Below are 20,625 nucleotides of genomic sequence, written 5' to 3'. Positions count from 1 at the left end.
ACACATAGACTATGTAAATTCTAAGTAAAAAAAAAAGAAATAAATATACAAATAATTGATTTTAAATTGATTTCATTTTCTTTTTGCTTTATTTCGCCGTAATAGGCAATACATTTTTATTTTTCATTTCAACGCGCTAGCCGATGTATACGATGTATGGAAATGTTGATGATGGAATTACCAGAAATTTATTAGAAGCATGCCTGTCAAACACAGAGGTGTGCTGACAAAAATGTTGTGTAAATGATCCTATCTATCTCGTATCAAATGGACATTGTGAATATCAGATTTATCAAGAACAACGTAATGGGAAAATGAGGCAAACAAAATAAACCCAGTGTGTCTTAGAAAGCTGTCATTGGGAAGATGAAACCAGGAGCTCAATATTGCAATATAAAATAAACTTTGTTTAAAACCGTATCTTTACAGCCTTCTTTTTCGATTTTTATACTTTTAACAGTGAAAAGATACACTACATAAAATAAGCTGTATATAATCGCTGGATAATTTACATAAGCTATTTTTTCACTAATGAAAACTTATTATTTCTGTCATACATTGTTGTCATTAGCTTTTGCAAATTTATACCTGGATTCATTTTCTGTTCATCTTTTAATCTTTTATTATAAACGTTAAAAATTCATCGTTGTTAAAAAAGAAAGGATATTGATCATAATTGTAATGTATTTTGAAGGAATTTGGGAAACTAGAGCTGTGAAAGAGCACAGAAAAGGTCGTATTATTTTAATTGACATAACACAATGCGACATTTTTGGAAGAAGATTTATCTGTTGGTGGTGGTGGTGTTGATGTTTCCTTTTTTGCCACTCATTCATGCATTTGGCTTAACAAACATAGCTAAATTGTTACTTTAATTTATCACTTTAAAAATTTTCTAAATATCTACAATTGTTCCGTGAAACATTTTTTTATCATTACGCGAACGTGGAACTGAATGAACAGATCGTTAGCCATTTTCGCTCAGTTTAACCGAACAAACATAAATCAGCCATTTCATGCATTGATGAGCAGTCTGAGCGACCTAACATTTTATGCTAACAGATAGAAATGAGCAGGGATTATGACGGCTCGGAGTTAAACCAAATACAGTCTTGACAACCATAGTTCTTGTTTTATTTTAATGTTACACTCATGTTTACAGTGGGATGTATGTTGAGGTGTCCCGTTTACAACTTTAAGATTTAGTTAGGTACGATACTGAAAATAACGTAGTACTGATGACTTACATGTTACAAACATCAAAGTGGCATCAATTTATTGTAAACTGTTAGTTTACATGCACAGGTTATCTGAATGCACATTTCAGACCGTTTTTTTTTTCTGTTTTCTTTTTTTTCCTTCTAATATTTTATCCCTAACCAAAGTATTACATCACTTTGACTAGAGGTTTTCCACGTGCGATAAAGACTCTTCTTTCTTGAATAATCCTGTGTGGATTCAAAAAAGAAGCAACATGACCGTGAATATAAAACGAACCTCCATAAAAAGTCGTCTGCTTACAACTGTGACATGAATTTGCCACAACAATACTTTTAGTAAGCAAGTTTTAGAAATACAATAGCTTATTAAACAAAACAATGCACAGTTCCATCTATGCAACATCATACCCGCACTGCATCAGTGCAGTTGTGTTCAACTTAACAAGCCCACGTTTCTTTTAAGTACCCTCGTTATTTAGAAGTTCAGTTTACAGAGAAGAATTGTATTCTTTTGTCTTCGTACAGATATACTGAAGTTGAAGATCAGAAAACGGCCTCCCTTAAATTGGGCCACATGCATGCTATGTTGAATATGACTTCCATGATGTAGAGGAAAGTGGCAATTCGTTCGGTAGGCATTTCGCTTGCCACAATTTTAAGAAAAGATGGTGACGTTTCAGTCACTTTCTTTTATTCAAATGCAATTTCACGTCAGAAGAAAATAGTTTCGACCACAAGCAATGAACTACATCAATCACCGTATGCAGACTGTCCAGTACGTGATCGATTTAAGGTGCTAGACATTGGTTTCGTCACAATAAATTAACCCCCTCTTGACATCTAACATTATGCCTTTTATCAGAAAGGTTAACTCAGGGATTGTAAAAGAATCAGGGCATTTCAATAGCGGAGTTTGAGTCTCCAAGACATGAGCTGGAGGCTGTGAAAAACCAAACTCAAATATCTGTTATGTAAACAAAATATTTTTATTGTATTTGATAACGTATGTTGCGATAGTCCTACCATACTCAAGAGTGATATTTTTTTTCTTTCAATGAAAATTTAATGTTCATCGCGCCAGAGTAGAGAACTAGGCGACATTTCATTCGTGTACAACTATCATTTTGTAAGGGAAGTTGCCAACTTCCATGGAACAAAACTTAAATGTATATTAGAAATACCACAATCCTCACCTTTCAAATCGATGAGCTGTGAACTATTTTACCCTTTATGGCTCCAGGTGTTTCACCTGAAGAGACAAAATCGTTGGATGACCATGTTTTAGTCAACATTTTCATTTTCATTTTTTTTTTTTTTTTTTTTTTTGGGGGGGGGGGGGGGGGCAATGCGACTGCTCTTAAATATTCGTGTGACAGTGCAGCTTCCTTTCAGTTTCTTTATAAACTGCAATTATCAAACTAACAGCGGAGAGGGGACCACATTTCTTTGAGTTTGTGAAAAGAGTTGACCTAATTTTTGTTCTTAAATTCCTTTTCCAGAGAAGTCTGAATTCACCCCGGCCAAGTGTCATACTCATTACGTAACTATCCCCACGTATTAAAAACCAAATTCAGTGCCTACACTGACCTCTGTAGACCTACATCACGATTATGGATTTTCGTGGTCAAACCTTCAAATTTCTGATTGGCTGAATCAAAGAGTGCACGAATGCCATAACAATTAAAATAAGTCTTTCTGAAACATTTGTCCCGCCACGACACGCAGAATATATGTAAAATAAATATAAAAAAATTATTGGAAACAATTTATTTGGATACTTTTAGTTATTTCTTTTCCCGCTTGACAATGATATTCCACTTCTAAGTACTTGTGAGTTTGCCCGCACGGATTTCCGAACACTTCATTTGACGCCTCCAGTTCGCAAAAGTTCTTGCCATTACATTTATCTTTCACCTTCTGATCGGAATCTGGTGAACTGCGAAAGAAACGATTCAAGCAAAACTGAGGGAAAATGATTATAAAAGGCCTGGCTAAACTGGGAAACATTGTTCCTTGTCATGTTTTCTAGGTGGCTAAATTAGCTGGAAGCAAGCAAAACGTTTTCCTTCCCGGGTAGCTAAACGAGGAACAATGATCCAGTAACAAAGTTTCAAGCATGCACATAAACCAGTCAACATTGCTTCAATGGTGGCTAAACTTGGCAACATAATGTTTCGGAAGCAAAATTTAAGATGATGCTGCTAAAAATAAACTGAAGCTGTACAAGGTGCAGTGTGCTAATGAATCTTTAATTATGCAAAGTAGACGACTTCTTAAGGTTCCGAATCGCCCGAAGATTACCAGAGTTTACCGAAGATTACTCGAAACCTTGTAAAGAATGCCAATCTGAAGTAGCCCAAATATTTTCGAGCTTTTTCTAACGCTATCGGTGCAGAAGTGGTAATACTTACAGACAGCGGTCATTCTCAGCCAATTGCTCGCCGCATGTCCACTTATCCTTGCGTCCATAGTTCGCACTCACAACTTCAATCGTTTGTGTTTCTGGGCACGTGATATTCTCGGGTGGATTAAATTCACAAATGGATTTCTTGATTAACTCTGCAATGTTTAAGAGATAGACAAACGTAAGCGCTGCGACAGGCAGACTTCATTAAAGAATTAAAGAACAGACCACTGCAGGTTACATTGGACAACATTAGGTTCCTAAGGCCTTTCACTTAAAAAGAGAACAACCCAAATTCAGAGCTTCAACGCGAACAAATGAAGCCCTTTATTATTTTCAGGCTTCTTTTCACCAATTATTACTGAAATTGGGTGGCTTGCGCTGAGAATCGTGTCATTCCTTTCTTTCCGCCGTGCAAAAATAACTTCATTTATTCTGTTAAAAGTCTTTAAGTAACTCTTTCGCGAAAATGATGCAGTGTTTGTGCTCTATTAGTGAAAAAAGTCAATATATATAGGTTATTCACCAGCCGGGAGGTCCGTACTGGGAAAAACTGTGCTCGAGGTCTTGGATACAGGCCGAGGGCGGTTCCAAGACCGAGGGCACAGTTTTTCCCTTACGGACCGACCTAGGCTGATGAATAACGTTTTTATTTTTTTCCTACTTTATTTGTTTTTAAAAGAAACCTAGAAAGATTGTGTCACAAAATCTGTGTTTGTATACGCGCGCTATTTAATTTCAATGTTGAGTCGATCGACGGGTTAGCAAGAGTGTAAAATGCTGTTTGTTATTTAGTTCGAAATAAATTAAATGAACCGTATTTACAGAAAGGTTCAGCATATTAAATTAACACTGAAGAGATTCAATCAAAGAAATTGAAGTTGTAAATACATCATAAATGTAAAATCGAGCCAAAGCATTATCATTGACAAAACTAAATTAAACGCCGATTCCGGCTTCCCAAGGAATGTTTTGATAAAGAACGCAGATGCTAAGTTCGAGAATTTATCCGACAAAAAAAAATACTATCTGACGGAAAGACAGTTTCGGTATAGCTATACACACTTGTATTTAACGAATTAATAAGCTCTGCGTTGATTCCCAGCATAATTATTTTGTGATACTAGTAAACAATGCGAAAGTGAAACTGAATGAAATGCGAAGTTTGGACGTACGGCACAATATTGTGAGAATTGTTTTGGCTGTTTTTAATTAACAAATCTCATTTTCTTGAATGATGGCAACTAGTGTTTTGTTTTGGCAAAAACGTAGCCGATAAAAAAACAGTTTTTACTCAAAATTGAAGTTTAAAACCGGCGCATGCGCAGCTTATCGTAATGGCGAGAAAATGATTGCGAAATGCACAAACAACCACAAGCTCAACAAACTATGAAACTGAAACTAGAACTTGATTTTGTGGATAAAGAAATGAATGCTCTCCTTTAGAAGAACTTCGAGGCCTTTTATTCCACTTCTATTCTGTCTTTTCGCATTTACAACAGTTGGTGAGCGGCTATTTCGATTTTGCTGAGCAAATCTTTCATGTGTTCACAAAGAAATGGGAATCAACGCAGAGCTTATGATTCGTTAAATACAACTGTGTATAGCTATACCGAAACTGTCCGACAGTTTCTGTATAGATATACACACTTGACTGAAAGGAAAGGCTTTTAGTCAGATAGTATTTTTAGTCAGAGAAATTCTCGAACTTAATTTTCTGCGAACAGAGTTCTTTATCAAAATATTCATCGGGAAGCCGGAATCGACGTTTAGTTTTGTCAATGATAACGCTTTGGCTCAATTTTACATTTATGATATATTTACGACTTCAATTATACAAGCAGCAAATTTTGTGACGCAATCTTGCTAGGTTTATTTTAAGAACAAATAAAGTAGGAAAAAAAAAATGTTATTCACCAGCCTAGATCGGTCCGTATTGGGAAAAACTGTGCCCTCGGTCTTGGAACCGTATCCAAACCTCGGGCACAGTTTTTCCCAATACGGACCTCCCGGCTGGTGAATAACATGTATTTATTTTGTTTTCAAATGGACCTTTAATGCAAGGGATCCTAAATGTCTTTGTTTGTTATTTAGTGGTCCCGGTGATCTCTAATGGCTTTTGATGTCTAGAAGTCAGAGGTTTTTAGTGAACATTACTCCCTTTTTTTGCAAGAAAGTTTTCCCTGTAGTATGGCTTCCAAAATGACAAAAATGAAACTGGACAGCTCTATATACCGGTTAACTCTTGGTTTTCATGTTACGTCATAAAATTCTGAAATCAAAATTCACTAGGCGTGCTAAATTTTCGTTGTCATTAGGCGAAAGATAAACTAAAAATATATATTTTTGCAAATTTCCAGATCGATAGTGTCATTAGTTTTTAAAACAGAGCATTTTGAATATTTGAGTTCTCCGTCGTATGTGACATCAAGCTGAGTGCCGTGACAAAGCTGTTTTGTTTGAAAAAAGGCCTTTCCTTTCCATTTTGTGCAGAATGAACATTTCAGATATAATAAATGGTGTTTATGGTGTTTAAGCCAAGGATGGCCGCTGTTGTAAACAGAATTGAGTTCCAGATGGTTTCTCTGACATCACGGCGGCCATTACTGTGTCCCTCGGCAGGACACAGTTATGGCGGCTCCATACTAAGCTTTATAAATTTGCGTGGAAAGGTTCGGAAAATAACTCGCGAACGGTACACCGTACAGACCCGAAACTTGGAAAAATTGTTTATCTATTTATCATCTATAATATTTGAAATTCATAGCTTCTGTCAGTTGAATGGTTTCGAATTTATTTTTTGATTGCGTGACAGTGAAAACCAGCAATACTGCTGCACTAAGCTCACTTTCTTTCAACTGGCAATACCGCTACAGATAACCCCATTATGCCGAATACTGAGAAATATCTTACCTGACTTACACAGGTAATACATCTGTAAATATTTCTTGACTCCTTTGCATTCCGGGGGATCGCCATATTCATCTTTATTCGATTCCAGATTGCACGTGTTTGTATCGTCACAAGTTTCTTGTACCATGCTCAATACAAAATCATAATCAGATTTGCACGTGGTATTAATAAGTTGATCACCATCTACACACATGTCTGAATGCTGTCGTCCATAACTCGCCCAGACGGTAGATATGACGTTCTGTTGTGGACACTTTACAGTTCTTGCTGGTTCTCCGTCGCAAATTGTCTCCACGAAGAATTCTTTTGGTACGGTTAGAAGAGAGAAAATAACAAAGGACGTTGAGAATCACTATCAATACATGGTATTCATCGTTAATATTTTCAAAACAATTTTCTATGTTAAATAAAAATAAAAATGTTAGGTACTTTAAAGGTATGTTCTATAAAATTAATGGGATAGGTTTGTCTGCTCCTCTGGCTGGCGATGGGATTCCACTTTCAGCCCGGTCTAAAGTAAGGCCTGTAAAATTGATATAATGTGTTTTAGCAGTTTTTGCTCGCTAATAGACAATGTAAATGTGGAAACTTGAGACCTTGCTACGTAACTGCGACGATCGCTTTCACATTTATTTGTCAGAACAGATTACTTGAACGATTTATGCATAATCACAAAAAAAAAGCCTCAAAGCAAAGTTTTTCTCTATTACTAAACAAGATAACAATATCTTTTTTAGTATATACCACACAAGTGAATAGGTCTTTTCGCACGCACTGATTGGTTAACTCGGAGGTGATTAGCAAAGTACTATTCACCTCCGAGCAGCTAAAGAGAAACAAACTGCTTTCGCGCGTCGCTTTGTTTACCGAAAGTGATGTTTTAGTCCGCTAATTATTCAACTTGTGTGGTATATACTAAAACAATTATTCACCTCGGTGTCGGTAAATATCCACCACTATTCACCTCCGCTTCGGTTAATAATTGTTAACCCTCGGACGTACAAGCAAACTCATACCCCCATCATCGTACAAGGGGGGGGGGGGGTGGAACCCCTCCCCGGAGTTTTCCTTATATTAAGGCGCAGCGAAATTATTTTGCTCTGACAAGAAAGCCCTTAGCTTACTCTACAAGATGACATAATTTTAATTGGCTGTGACGTCATATGCCGTCACGTGACGTCATAAGAACCGCCATCTTGGATCCGCCATCTTGGAAATCAAGAAAAATGATAACAATGACGATTTTTGGCAAGACCTGCTTGTATTTATGACGTTGCCATGGCAACGTCATATACCATGGGCACATGGTTGACATATCAAAATTTCCGCAAAGGATAAATGAACAGCTACCGAAAGTTTCAGCATTGTAAGATAAATGCTTTTTTCAAAATTTGGAAAAAACCTTACGGGGGGGGGGGGGTGGATGCCACACCCCCCCCCCTTGTACGTCCGAGGGTTAATTATATTTTTATTATTTTCAGAATTCTTAACTGAAGGTACGTTAAAGGTTGATCGCCACTTTGAGCTAGTATAACTTCTAAAAACGTATAATTACCGCTTGATGTATGTGTTTCTGGGATTATGAAAGCTGATATAAAAAAACAGAAGACCGCAAACATGGTACACTGAAAGGAACAGAAATACGTTTAGAGCAATATAACAAGAAAGGCACCAACAGTGAAATAACAGGCGAAAGTACAATACGATAAATTTCTCATTACACACTGTAACATAATTATGATTAGACGCCATAAAGAGTTCGTTACTTTTCTCCATGACTTCCCTTGGCAGAGTGGTCAGAGCGCTGGACTTAAAATCGGAATTTCACAGCTTGAATACCTCTTCCGACCACTGCCTTAGTTGAACACCCCAGATTGACTCCTCGGCCACGCTTGTATTAGTCAAGTGCTTCGCACCTTGTTATGTTTAAATTGTAATATCTGTTTCTTATGTTTGGATCCTCGGTCTCATTAGCAAAGTTTGTGCTTAATCAGTTACCGAGGGTAGGCAAATATCATTTTTAGACTACCTGGCAAGACAAACAAATACAGACATAAATGCAAGTCTTCTTCGACAATTTTTTTCTGCGTCGATTTGTGATTAGTAAACAGGAAGATTGTTTCTCATTATAGTTTTTAGCTGTAAATTTACCTTGTTTTGTCGTATTTTATCACATTTAGCAGAGACAGTTTTAGAAGGAATATTTACTATTAGGGTAAAATTTTTGCGACATTAGCGAATATCGCCGTTAACAATACTACGAGTACAATTAACACGCAAATTAATGTAGATTATTGTTTAAGGTAACCTCAGTGAATCAATCGGTGTCGATCGAAATCCAACATCACAAATCTACAATTGCGATATGTGCTTAAACCACAAGCAATTTTAACGCGATAATAAAACAATAGGAAGCGTGAAAAAAGTGAAATATTAACACTTTACCTCACGTGTTGAAAACAGCATCGTGTTTGTTTATTGCTGCAGTGGAAATATTATCGCGGTTTACTATTTTCCTTTGTTCTTTTATAGTTCACGTCCCGGGGTCTCAATAAAATCGTTCATTTCACCACCAAACAGTTTTATCATTTGGTGACTTGGTTTATGAATAGAATACAAGTTCCTAAGTCAGGTCACCTGTTTTAACATTGAAAAGTAACCAGCAAATTTGACAAGCAAGGGGCCACTCCTTCAATTACCATTAGAGTGATTTTCGATTGAGTGTTCTAAAACCTAAACCAAAGTTTTCACTCTACCCAATCACAAAGGACACAGGCAATCCAGAGGAGAACCAATCAAACTCGAACCAAATACAAGTGGCCGACAAGAAGCGTGGGAGAACGTACGTGAGCGAGTCTCGATTGGCATTGGTTTTGCTTCTGATTGGATGAGAAAGTGGCGGGAGTTTTCTAAACCAATCGATAAGTGTTGTAACGCAACGTAATGCGTCGCAATGTACTGCAACATTCTAAAACAAACGCGAATTATATTCAACCCTTTGGAAAAACTCTCCAAGGATATATTTGCAATTATATTTTTCACCTTTTAGCCAAAGAGAAACAAGCCAACAAATGCCTCTAGGGCTGGAACAAAGAGTATCGTGGGTAATTGATTGCCTCTCATTTCAGTTACGAGCATTCTAGTGAATATGTGTGTCTTTATGTAGGGGTCATTCCAGAAAGCCATAAGCAAACATGGAGCACTGTACATGTTGTATCCGGTCCAGGGAGCTGTGGTACCTTATATATCCTTACACGCATGGTTATGATCTGTGTGGCTGCCGTCTGAACATCCGGTTTCATTACATCCTCTTTCTTGTATCACGTGACGTTTCCCAAGGGTATCGCAAGTGCAAGGTTTTGAGTGAGTGTGAGTTTAATTAAGCATCCAAACTGTTCTTCAAAGTGTTTTGCACGGTTCTTTGCACATTTTATTAGTTGTGCTTTTGGGAATTTTCACATGGAAGACCAGCTTATGGAAGCTGCAAACTAACATGTTTTGTTTGTACCAAATAAACGTATGCCTTTTGAATTGCTGTAAAATAGCTTTGAAAGTAACAATTTGATATTGGTAACGCAGTCAGGTAACATCAATATTTTGCTTGTTGTATGATATTAGTCCAGTCAGTATTAACACGGAACATACAAGTCGAAGTTGTTGGTAGTGGTGGTGGCGGTGGTGGTGGTGGTAGTAATAAAGCAGCATGATCATGCCAGTTTTTAAGAGAAACGTTGACCTTTCGAGGAAAAGAAAGGGCACTGCAAGACTGACAGCAATTGAATTTAACTTTGAGTTAAGAATTCAGAAAATAATAATATATAAGAAATATTGATGTCTTTTTTAGTAATAGAGAAAAACTATGCATTAAGACAAATCTCTCTTTTTTGTGATCACGTATAAATCGTAAGAAGATAAAAAGCGTTCTCTGGTAAAAATGTTTTAAAAATTATTAGCTTTCGACAGCCAGACTGCTGTCTTCGACGGATAAAAATGAAGTGATAAAATGGCCTAAAAATTTAAATATGACTGGCGAATCGCATAAATTAAAAAGTTAAAAGTATGTGTAAAAGAATGTTAAACGGAATGCTAAAAGTGTATAAATTACTGTTTGTTTAAAAGAATGTTATATTGTCCTGGCAGAGGGCACGAATTGTTGTCGGCCTCGACAGTTTTTGCCGTGTGCCACGATTCAAGTGTCTTTCTAATGCGATTGTTTCCCTTGTCAATTATCTCCGCGTTTTCAAAGTCGATGGCGTGATCAAGAGTCCAGGCATGTTTTGCTACATTGGAGCCTTTAGCGCATTGTTTAGTATTCCTGATATGTTCTTTTCGCCGTGTGCTAAACGATCTTTTTGTCTCGCCGATGTAACTCCAGGGACAAGACGCACAAGGGATTTTGTAAACAACATTGCACTGGTCGACGACCCGAGGTCGAAACTTGGGAACAGGGAACTCTTGTTGTAGTGTCTTGATTGGCTTGTTGGTTACTCGGATATCGTGACTTTTGAGAATTCTTGTAAGAGGTTCGGTAATGCCTTTGATGTAAGGGAGGACCGCGAAACTCTGATTATTCATTGGATCAGCCCAACTGAAGAACATCCCAACCAGTTCTTCAGGTGAAGGTGTTGGGGGGTTCGAAGATTTCTTTCTTATGATATCAGCTGTGACTTTTGGTGGGTAGCCATTAGATTGTAACGCGATGCTAATGCGGTCAATTTCACGGGCTTTTCCAGATTCCGAGTTTGGTAGTTTTAGAGCTCTATGCAAGAGTGTCGCTGCAGTGCTGATTTTGTGCTCTCTGTCATGATGTGAGCGAAAGTCAAGGTATCTATCCGTGTGTGTGGGCTTCCGGTAGATATCAATGTTGAGCTTTTTATTGTCGCGAGAAATAAGAGTGTCGAGGATTGACAACTGGCCATTAGATTCGTGCTCAATGGTGAAGGAAATATGCGGGTCGATAGAGTTCAGAGAATCATGGAAGGAAGCAACAGCATTCTTCTTGATGACACAAAAACTGTCGTCAACATAGCGTTTCCAGATTTTGGGTGGAACAGGGGTTGAATTGATTGCTGTTTCTTCAATTTCCTCCATACATAAATTGGCTACAACAGGGCTCACAGGACTACCCATGGCACAGCCGTGGATTTGTTTGTAGATGTTGTCGTTGTAAATGAAATAATTGTTGGACAGCACAAAGTTTAATAAACAAATTATGTCATCAATGTCTAGACTGCTCCTGGAATGGAGAGAAGAATCATCTTCTAATTTCTTTCTGATGTAGTTGCAAGCTTTTTCCACAGGAATAGCGGTGAATAACGAAACCACGTCAAAGGAGACCATAGTTTCGTCATCTAGGATGTTGATGTCAGCTATATCACGGGAAAAGTTTTGTGAGTTAGGGACTGAAAAGCCATTACGATTTTGGATAGGCGTTAGGATGTTGGTGAGAAATCTTGAAGTGTTATAAAGAGCAGAGCCGATGCATGTTACGATGGGTCTGAGAGGGTCTGAAATTTTTAGGCCATTTTATCACTTCATTTTTATCCGTCGAAGACAGCAGTCTGGCTGTCGAAAGCTAATAATTTTTAAAACATTTTTACCAGAGAACGCTTTTTATCTTCTTACAATGAATCCTGGTATCGGATCTTCAATATTTTCACGTATAAATCGTTCAAAAAATCTTTTTTATCTTTAATAACTTTCTTATCATTGTGCAAGACACTCAGTTGCGTCATTTTTACAACTTCAATAAACAAAAAGAAATATAGGACTTCACTACTTCGAGCTTTCCGCTACGCAAGGGAAATATGGGTAATCCTTCGAGTTGCCGAGGGTTCAAAATAACAGAGTTGGTATATTTGAAATGCTAAAGTTTTGTTTACATTAGTTCCGTTTATGTAGGTTACTATAGGGATATCTACATCTAAAAGCTTAACTATAACTTAATTATAACTATGACTAATTTTAGCATAGTGCTGATTTGCTCTTATTTATAGCGATATACGTTTCTGTTTTATATTTAATGTTTTTTCATCTTCTGTTTAAGCTTTTTCAGAGCCTTAACATCGATAGCACCAAAAAGAAACATTTTCCTACAATTGATAAAAAAAATACCCAGATAACATCACATGTCAGAGGTATCAGACTCACGCGACAGATGACCTCTCAGCATTTGACCACTGACTATATAGCTACATCTAGCATAGAATAAACGCTCTTTTCCTTTAAAACTCTCAAGAAAGTAACTCGTAAACGCCCTTGGCACCAAATGGCCAAAATATAGGCGGCACTTGGGAAAATGTTACAAAATGAATGAATCGTGCAGGCTTTCAATGAGCTCTGTAATATAACCCACTTAAGGCCACTTCACCATCACAAAACGAGTTAATTTTTGCAGTCACGAACAAGGCGAGCCCATCTTTGGTGAAAACGAGTCTCTTTATCGTCACAAAAAACAACATCATCATATATTCCTGAGTGGTGTGCGAGGCATTTTGTTTAAGCGTAGTTTATTGTAGCCACCAGCAACACAAAAACGTGCCTTAGTTTTATGACTCCTCATGTCATACTGCACGTTCTCTGTATCACAATTGTGCAATATAATGGTTTTTGTCACGCAAACATTGGCTTCGTGTTTGAGATGTTTTGACACCCATACAAGTAGTTTACATAGTATTATTAGGAAAGACGCACAGTAACTTAACAAAAAATAGCGAATTAATTGCACCATTTCCGTTTTAAAAAATCTTTGACTTGTGTTACAGTTGTCGAAGCCACAAAATGTCTTCAGCAAGGTACGGTCGGAAGAGCACGTATTTTGTACATACGTGTATGAACGATATCAAATCTGATAACGGAAGTATTGTAATTGTTACACCTATGCAGAATAAAAGGCACTCTTCAACGGGGGCAGCCCATTCAAGAAGTACGCACTGTTGCGGTCGGTTTCAATTTTTATCACATTTTTCGATATATCGACGGAGGCAAGAGATACAACTTCACTTAGCTCAGATGGAGCGAGAATTTAGTAAGGAAAGGAAGCCTACTATTAGTTTGATGTCAAAACGATTTCGTTTTTTCGTGTGCTTCGTGGCAATTGCGTGCGTGTCCTCGTGCACTGCTATCCTGTTCTTTTCACTGACTTCGCTGGTCTCAGTGCAAAGGAGACTTGCACTAGTTGAGAGCAAGCTCGATGCGATTTCCGAGAAATTCGAACAAAGCCCACCTGAGGTTGACACGAAAGACTCGCCCATCGCAAGACATAAGCGAAGAGCTGATCCTTTAAACAGTTTAGCAGACCTGTCCAAGAGACTTATGGCACTGGAAATCAGGTGAGACATGAAAATGATGATTTACAACAGGTATATATGGATTTCAGCCGTCGTGAATACAAGGAGCTCATAAATCAGGTCAATAATATAACTACTTGTACTCTATCATATAGACTCTTGGTTTTAGGCCATCGTAACTTGATTAGACTTTCTCAAAGTCCTTCTGAAACCCCTGGGAGGGGTTCCATTATGAAGTAGAAACTCTTCGCAGTTCTTCAGGAATGATTGTCTGAAAAAGAGCTTATTTTTCATTCTAATATGAAAGTTTTTGTTTCTTTAACTTCACAGGACAGTTAACCTCTCTAAAGAATTGCGCTTGAGGTCTTCCCTTCGAGGTCAGTAAAAAGCTTATCAATTCTTAGTTAATTTATCCCTCAACTCACAAAGGTGTTTAAGTGCAACATTTTTTCCTAACAAGATAGTGGCAATATATCGCATGGAAGGAGGCCAGCTTTCAAGTACCATCAAATATGAACAGTTAGCATTAACGGGAATATTCTATAACACGCATAACTGCTCAAACCAATATATCCATGCCATGGGTTCATTTTATGCACTTGAGTATTATTGCTCCTCGTTTGCGTTTACAATTTCGTCAATATCCACGCAAAACCTTGTTTTTTTTTTTCCTGCACCAATAACACATGTAGGAACTAACAGTGTGATTTGTTCCGTAGAGAGCTGCCCAGCTCTGAATTCCCGTGTCAAAAGTAACCTGTATAAACATGTAGGAACTAACAGTGTGATTTGTTCCGTAGAGAGCTGCCCAGCTCTGAATTCCCGTGTCAAAAGTAACCTGTATAAACATGTAGGAACTAACAGTGTGATTTGTTCCGTAGAGAGCTGCCCAGCTCTGAATTCCCGTGTCAAAAGTAACCTGTATAAAAATGATGTTTTGGAGACAAAAATACAAATATTGCTATAATATGCGTTCTTAACTTAAAAACGTACTTCGATCAACACTCCAGTGGATCGTTTCGAAACGTTTTTTGTTTTACTCCGCTTATAAGCCCTCCCGGATATAAGCCCCTCTGCTTATAAGCCCACACAAAACCCCTTCCGAAGTTGTATAAACTTATAACGGTATTTGATGAAATAAATGTTTTTATTTTTTTTTATTTTTTTCTTGGATACAATCTTGATTAGGTCGAGACGGAAGAGATGGAATGCCAGGACCCCCCGGACCCTCTGGTAAGGGACAACCTTTTCCTTACGTTATTTATATTGCTCGAAGCGCTGCGTGTGAAATGGAGGGGGGGGGAGTCGGATGGTGGAAGGAGTATGTCGGGAAAGTGATTCCTCCTGAAACATTACAGTATAACAGTTGTATGCATGCATTCCACATAAGCATCCTTTTAATATTTTAAAATTGATTTGAGATCATTCAACTTATACACATAACAAATACACATAATTAATTTATGCACCTGATGTTCTTCCCAGGTCGGGACGGCAGAGATGGAAGAGAAGGACCCGCAGGACCAAGAGGAGTTAGGGGCACAAGAGGTATATGCAAATGCATGAAAACTGATCCTAGGAACGATCCCGCTAACTGAGCATGTACAGTATTGTTTGAAGCAAGCGACATTAGGTCATACGAGTGTTTTGCTCTCTCTGCAATTTTCCAAGACCCTTTAATTAAACCTAGTCATTTAATTATGTAAGAATGATCAAAAGGAGTTCTAGATGTCGTTAGCATTATTTACATAGAGCATGTAGTAAACCTGAAAGCCTTATACAATAAAGTAATATACATTTAAATTAATATACATTATTTTAAAAGAGAATTCAAATTAGATTGAGCTAAAAAGAAGATGACCAGCTACCATTTACTTTTGTACCTTTCAAGACCTTCCATCTCTAAAGAGAACTACAGGCTCCATTTTAAGGTGATTTAACTCCGACCAAAGGCAACATACCATGCTAAATTTCCTTTTCTTGTCAAAAGGTGAGGTTGGCCGAACGGGCGATACTGGGCTTCAGGGACCTCCAGGTCCTCAGGGACCACAGGGACCAGAAGGACTGGGGCTATCAGGTGTGAGTTACAACCGCTGGGGACGAACAAATTGCTCCGGAGATGCCACTGTGGTGTACACAGGTAAGGCGTTCGTGAGGCTGCATGTTCCTATAGTTGAGACTCGAACCAATGGCATATTTCTCTTTGTTTTTCTTATAGGAGTGATGGGCAGCGATCATTACACTCACAAGGGTGGCGGCACCAACTTCCTCTGCCTCACCAACAATCCAATATACGACAAGTACATCTCTGGGTGGCAAGGCACCGGGTCCATATATGGTACCGAGTACCAGCCCGATTCTGCATTCACAGGTTTTAAGAACAAAATAGTTGACCATGATGCACCTTGTGCTGTGTGTTACGTCAGATCACGTGGTTCCCAGATGATGATCCCTGCTACAAACAAGTGTCCCTCGGGTTGGACCATGGAGTACCATGGGTACCTGATGACGGCTCATTACAGCCATGCCCATTCCAGTGAATATGTTTGCATCGACGTAAATGCAGAGGCGATTCCAGGAACCCAAAGTAGCGTAAATGGCGCTTTGTTGTACCTGGTACAGGGATCTTGTGGTGCCTTGCCATGCAGGCCGTACGTCCATGGCTATGAACTGACATGTGTTGTTTGTACCAAATAGATACTCTGCTAAGAAGCCAGTAGCATTTTCATCAAACTTTTACAGAACATTTTAAAACACATTTAAAATAAAAGTAATGATTAAAATTGGAAGAAAATTAATTCTACCTTATTCATAAACATGAAAAATATTATAGACGTATTTTACCTTAAACGGAACTTCCAAAAACAGAAGCTTTAAAATAAATGTTGTTGTTGCGTGACACTGAAATTAATTTAAGAAAACAGCCTAACTGTCACTAAGCTTGAGCCCATTATAGTCTGGGATGCAAGTCAAATGTAAGCTGTAACGTGAGAGTTTTAGTTCCTCAGCATAAGTGGCGATACGTCTAAAGGCTAATTACTAAGAGATGCAAGTCAAATGTGATCTATAAAGTGCCAGCGTAACTGGCACTTAGCCTGCGGGCTTACTTGAGGATATAGCTCAAGAATGACCTGTAATGGTAGTCTCGTTACTTTTCAAGGCGTGTTTTGCCTGTAGTTAGTGTTGATAGTTTATACTGTGGTTCTTTTGAAAGGACTTGTCTATGGAAATTAAAAATAACGGTGCAGGGAAATTTAATTGATAGTAAGTATACGTGAGGGTTCGGGTTGGTTCTCGTCAGGCCCTCTAAAAATAAACTTATATGGTCAGTCAACATACGTTGTTATTTGGTGTGTTGTGGAGAAAAGCATTTGAGTAGGTATCCAATTGGAGGTCAGTGTATAAAAGTTTTTAAAATGCATTTTGTTTGCCAATAATTAACAGTTTTTGGACGAGGTTGAGCAAAATATCGTGATTTTTTAGTGTTTTTTCGGGCCTAGTAAACAGATCCAAATGCCATTTTTCTCGGAAGTGGACACAACTACGCATGAGCAGAATATTATTTGTAGCAAAATCACTGTCAGACGCTAATGCGCACGAGCAGACCATTATTTGTAGGCAGTTATTTGTAGCTCACGTGGTGGGCTCTCGGTCAACGAAAAGGAAGAAAAAATTGCATCGAATGATATAAATTATTATTATTATGAAAGAAGGTGAAGTTTGAGCTGAAATCGACCCCTTACGAAAGATGTGTGTATCTTTGTCATTTTACTATGCAATTCAATGACGCCTTCAAAATCTAACGAACGATTACATTTTGCACTGCCGTCAATCATGAATAGTTGCGACGGCAGCCAATGAATCCTGATTTCAAGAAACGCACAGAATAGATCAAAATCTACCAATAAGCACGCAAGGACGAGGTAAGTGCGCAATAATATAACCGTTATTTGAGCTTTTATCTTCAGAGCTTACAAGTTACTTAGAGGCGGAGTTATGTCCAACGTGACCTGCTCCCAATATATTATTTTTTTGGCCTTCGAAGGTTACTTTGGGCAGTGATGAATAAATGAATAGATCAATCGCTTAATTAAAATGCATATCGCAAACTCTTGTCCGTCACGTGACCAGCGCCAGACGTAACTTTTATGGTTGATGAGCAGGAGGGCATTTTGCGTGCGCATGCGTCGATATGGACTAGTGCGCACGACAGAGAAGTTCTGCTATCGATTGTTTACATATTTTCCACAATTTATGGCCTAATTTCTAGCTCAAAATGAAACGTGTTTTAAGTTTTACTTGCTGTATACAATACTAAGAGTCCTTGCTTTATCTTCTGACAACAACAAGCAAAGTTTGGTGTCGGCTTGCTGTTTATCTGATCGACTTTGGCTATGTGTATTAAACATTGCACGTGGACAAAATGGCGACCGAATGTCGAGAACCTAAATACCTTGCCCATGTTTTTAATAGCCGGAAGATCTAAACGGACAAAGCGCTACGGCTACTTAGTACTAAAGTATAAAACAGCAATTTTAACTATACGATGTTATAATCAAGTATCCCGGGTTTGAGCGAGTGGTCATGATTTTGTTCAGATTTGTCATAAAACTACAATTTAGTCGTTCTCACAATGCAAAAATCTCAAAATCTAGCCTTGATCTCCAGCGTCTACCGATGATATATGGAGCCTGAAGTACTTAAACTATCGTCTAATGCTGCGAAGGTAGCGTTAAAAAATGGTCAATTGTGGAAATTTTTAGCTTTCTTTAACGTACGTTCTCGCTGGTTTATCCTAACAGAGAAACTATCGTTTGTGATTATTTCCTTAAACGTGAGCATTGGTCAAAATAACTTCACATTTCGATGATACCACAATTATTCTGTTGAACAAGAAAATAATTACTGCGATCGGTCTTAATTTTAAAGTGTTATGGTAATTCTTTGCTGGTAGACTATTTGTTTACATTTTACTATGTTAATTAGTACATTTTTGGCTCCTTTATCAAAATCTAGCCTTGATCACCAGTCAAAAAATAGCATGAAACGAACAAGCTATATATATATTTTTCAGAAACGTTCTAATAACTGCTGTATAAAATGTCTTAAGAAATAATTTTTAACTATAAACAATGTTATTTTCAATTTTTCATTCAACGTTTATTTCATTAAGTTTGATGTTCATTTTGTTATAACGGCTGTTTTACTTCTGCGTCGCCTAAATGTGTTTTAAAGAACTGCAGTTCTTGTTCCAGGAAACCCTGTTTGCCAGTCGAGGGCAAGTTGGCTTTGCTTTGGAGTCATCAGTGAGCTGCATTATCATGTGCAGAACACCCAAACATGTCGTTCCCCTCAGGGAAAACCCTTTTCTTTGGTGGCCGTCCCTTTAGGCAAAAAATCACCCGACAAGCTATAATATTGCTCGCACTCTGCCTGTATTACAGCAATTGATTTGATGTGAAGTTTTGATCCTAATATATCACACTCCAGCACACGGATAAATGTTTTCCTCTTTTTACGGCCTGTTTAATTTTTGTCGGTGAAGGCTTTCCTACCTGTCCCACATATTTTCCCATTATTTGCAACAACTATCCCGAAGCTGGCCAGAAAATCTGCTTTATAAGAGCCTTGCCACACACAAAACACTTTTTCTTAGCGAAATTTAGGCCTATATTAAATTATGTGACGATAAACAGTACAAAAAACAAAGTTTGAATCTTCCGCGCCATTTTTATTCCCAAGATCACGCGGTCTTTGTACAGCGGTTGCACGCATGCGCACGCAAAATGCCCTCCTGCTTGGTTGATGTAGGTTGTCATGCGAGTCATTTGTATCAACATTTCTCTGGCTCCATCTCACGTTATGTTACGTATGAATGCCGCCGTTATACAGTGATAGCTTTTATGTATTAACTGATGCGAGTTTTCAGATCAGTGAACAATTAATGTTCTTTAAATCATCGTGCAAACACGAATGCTACGAGCGCGACACCATCAGAGACAGCTGAGTTTTCTCCAGTTACTGGATGGACAACTTTTCTTAATCTTTTGACGGAAAAAGGGGAAAGTGCGACATATTGTTTGAAATTAATGGTGAACACAAGAAAATTGGGATGCAAGACTATCTGTTAATTTGTCCGTGCTCTTGTTGTGAAAGGCGAGGTTGCCTAATGTTTAATGCGTTAGCAAGTTCGACCTCTTCTGTGAAGTAATCTGTATGTTTCTCATGAGCCAGGGTCGGAGCTCGCCGTTCAGTTTTTTCTTCTCTCCCCAGAGCAATTTTCTTAGAAGAAAAAAAGAAAAAAAAAAAAAACAAGTGGCTCTGGAAAACATGTACATGTATGATTTTATTTTCTAGATTTTAACATAGACAAATAAATATCTAGTCAATCATATCGACCGATTTAACTCTCTCTCTCACACACACAAAGGGACTATTTATGACATAATATGGCAAAATAGGAGAATGCCTTGCCTTAAAACTGAACGTTGCATACATTTAATGGAGGTAATGAAAAATAATTAAAAACAACACAATCTCATTCCTTTCTATATGTCCTTTCGTACGCTTTTACGTTAAGTTCAACAGCAAGCCAGCGTATGTAAAGCATAACTGATTCGAACTCGTAACGTTACATTCAAGTAATGCAACACTAAGTTATAATGTATCATTGCAGCGTATACATCACTCTACGGCTTCTTGAAAACTTAGTGAAAAGTGCATTTGAGAGTTTATTGTTAACACAGAATACCATTTCTGTCAACTCATTGCTAACGATCGTTCGTTACACTTGACAGTT

General features: G+C 37.9%; 3 protein-coding genes across 3 annotated transcripts; 1 reads left to right on the top strand and 2 right to left on the bottom strand.

Moving 5' to 3' along the window:
• Window positions 1-1,112: 1,112 nt before the first annotated feature.
• Window positions 1,113-9,186, bottom strand: LOC144663617 (L-rhamnose-binding lectin SML-like). Its single transcript, XM_078524627.1, has 7 exons — window positions 8,983-9,186; window positions 8,093-8,162; window positions 6,538-6,840; window positions 3,632-3,779; window positions 2,999-3,156; window positions 2,414-2,469; window positions 1,113-1,448 (listed from the first exon to the last, which is right to left on the bottom strand). The coding sequence occupies exons 1-6, from the start codon at window positions 9,001-9,003 to the stop codon at window positions 2,417-2,419; spliced, it is 753 nt and encodes a 250-aa protein (XP_078380753.1). The 5' UTR covers window positions 9,004-9,186; the 3' UTR covers window positions 1,113-1,448; window positions 2,414-2,416.
• A 1,321-nt stretch (window positions 9,187-10,507) lies between these two features.
• On the bottom strand, window positions 10,508-12,014 carry LOC144663525 (uncharacterized). Its single transcript, XM_078524495.1, has one exon. It carries the CDS (start codon window positions 11,875-11,877, stop codon window positions 10,639-10,641), a length of 1,239 nt encoding a protein of 412 aa, XP_078380621.1. The 5' UTR covers window positions 11,878-12,014; the 3' UTR covers window positions 10,508-10,638.
• A 1,458-nt stretch (window positions 12,015-13,472) lies between these two features.
• On the top strand, window positions 13,473-17,160 carry LOC144662772 (uncharacterized). The gene is made up of 6 exons (XM_078523673.1): window positions 13,473-13,868; window positions 14,157-14,203; window positions 15,015-15,059; window positions 15,312-15,374; window positions 15,817-15,966; window positions 16,045-17,160. Exons 1-6 carry the CDS (start codon window positions 13,549-13,551, stop codon window positions 16,521-16,523), a joined length of 1,104 nt encoding a protein of 367 aa, XP_078379799.1. The 5' UTR covers window positions 13,473-13,548; the 3' UTR covers window positions 16,524-17,160.
• The last annotated feature ends 3,465 nt before the right edge of the window (window positions 17,161-20,625 follow it).

Source organism: Oculina patagonica, chromosome 8 (assembly GCF_052425735.1).
Source record: "Oculina patagonica isolate OP01 chromosome 8, crgOcupat, whole genome shotgun sequence".
Classification (NCBI taxonomy): Eukaryota; Metazoa; Cnidaria; class Anthozoa; order Scleractinia; family Oculinidae; genus Oculina; species Oculina patagonica.
Note: the sequence above shows the minus strand (reverse complement) of the source record. Positions and strands in the feature narration are given on the sequence as shown.

Bases quoted from the DNA above. Each gene is read 5' to 3' on its own strand.
- LOC144662772 (XM_078523673.1), top strand. From the start codon at position 13,549: ATGGAGCGAGAATTTAGTAAGGAAAGGAAGCCTACTATTAGTTTGATG. The intron at 13,869-14,156 runs GTGAGACATGAA...TTAACTTCACAG, and splicing joins CTTATGGCACTGGAAATCAG to GACAGTTAACCTCTCTAAAG. The intron at 15,060-15,311 runs GTAAGGGACAAC...TGTTCTTCCCAG, and splicing joins AGGACCCCCCGGACCCTCTG to GTCGGGACGGCAGAGATGGA.
- LOC144663525 (XM_078524495.1), bottom strand. From the start codon at position 11,877: ATGGTCTCCTTTGACGTGGTTTCGTTATTCACCGCTATTCCTGTGGAA.
- LOC144663617 (XM_078524627.1), bottom strand. From the start codon at position 9,003: ATGCTGTTTTCAACACGTGAG. The intron at 8,163-8,982 runs GTAAAGTGTTAA...TGTTCCTTTCAG, and splicing joins TGCTGTTTTCAACACGTGAG to TGTACCATGTTTGCGGTCTT. The intron at 3,780-6,537 runs GTAAGATATTTC...TAAACATTGCAG, and splicing joins GTATTACCTGTGTAAGTCAG to AGTTAATCAAGAAATCCATT.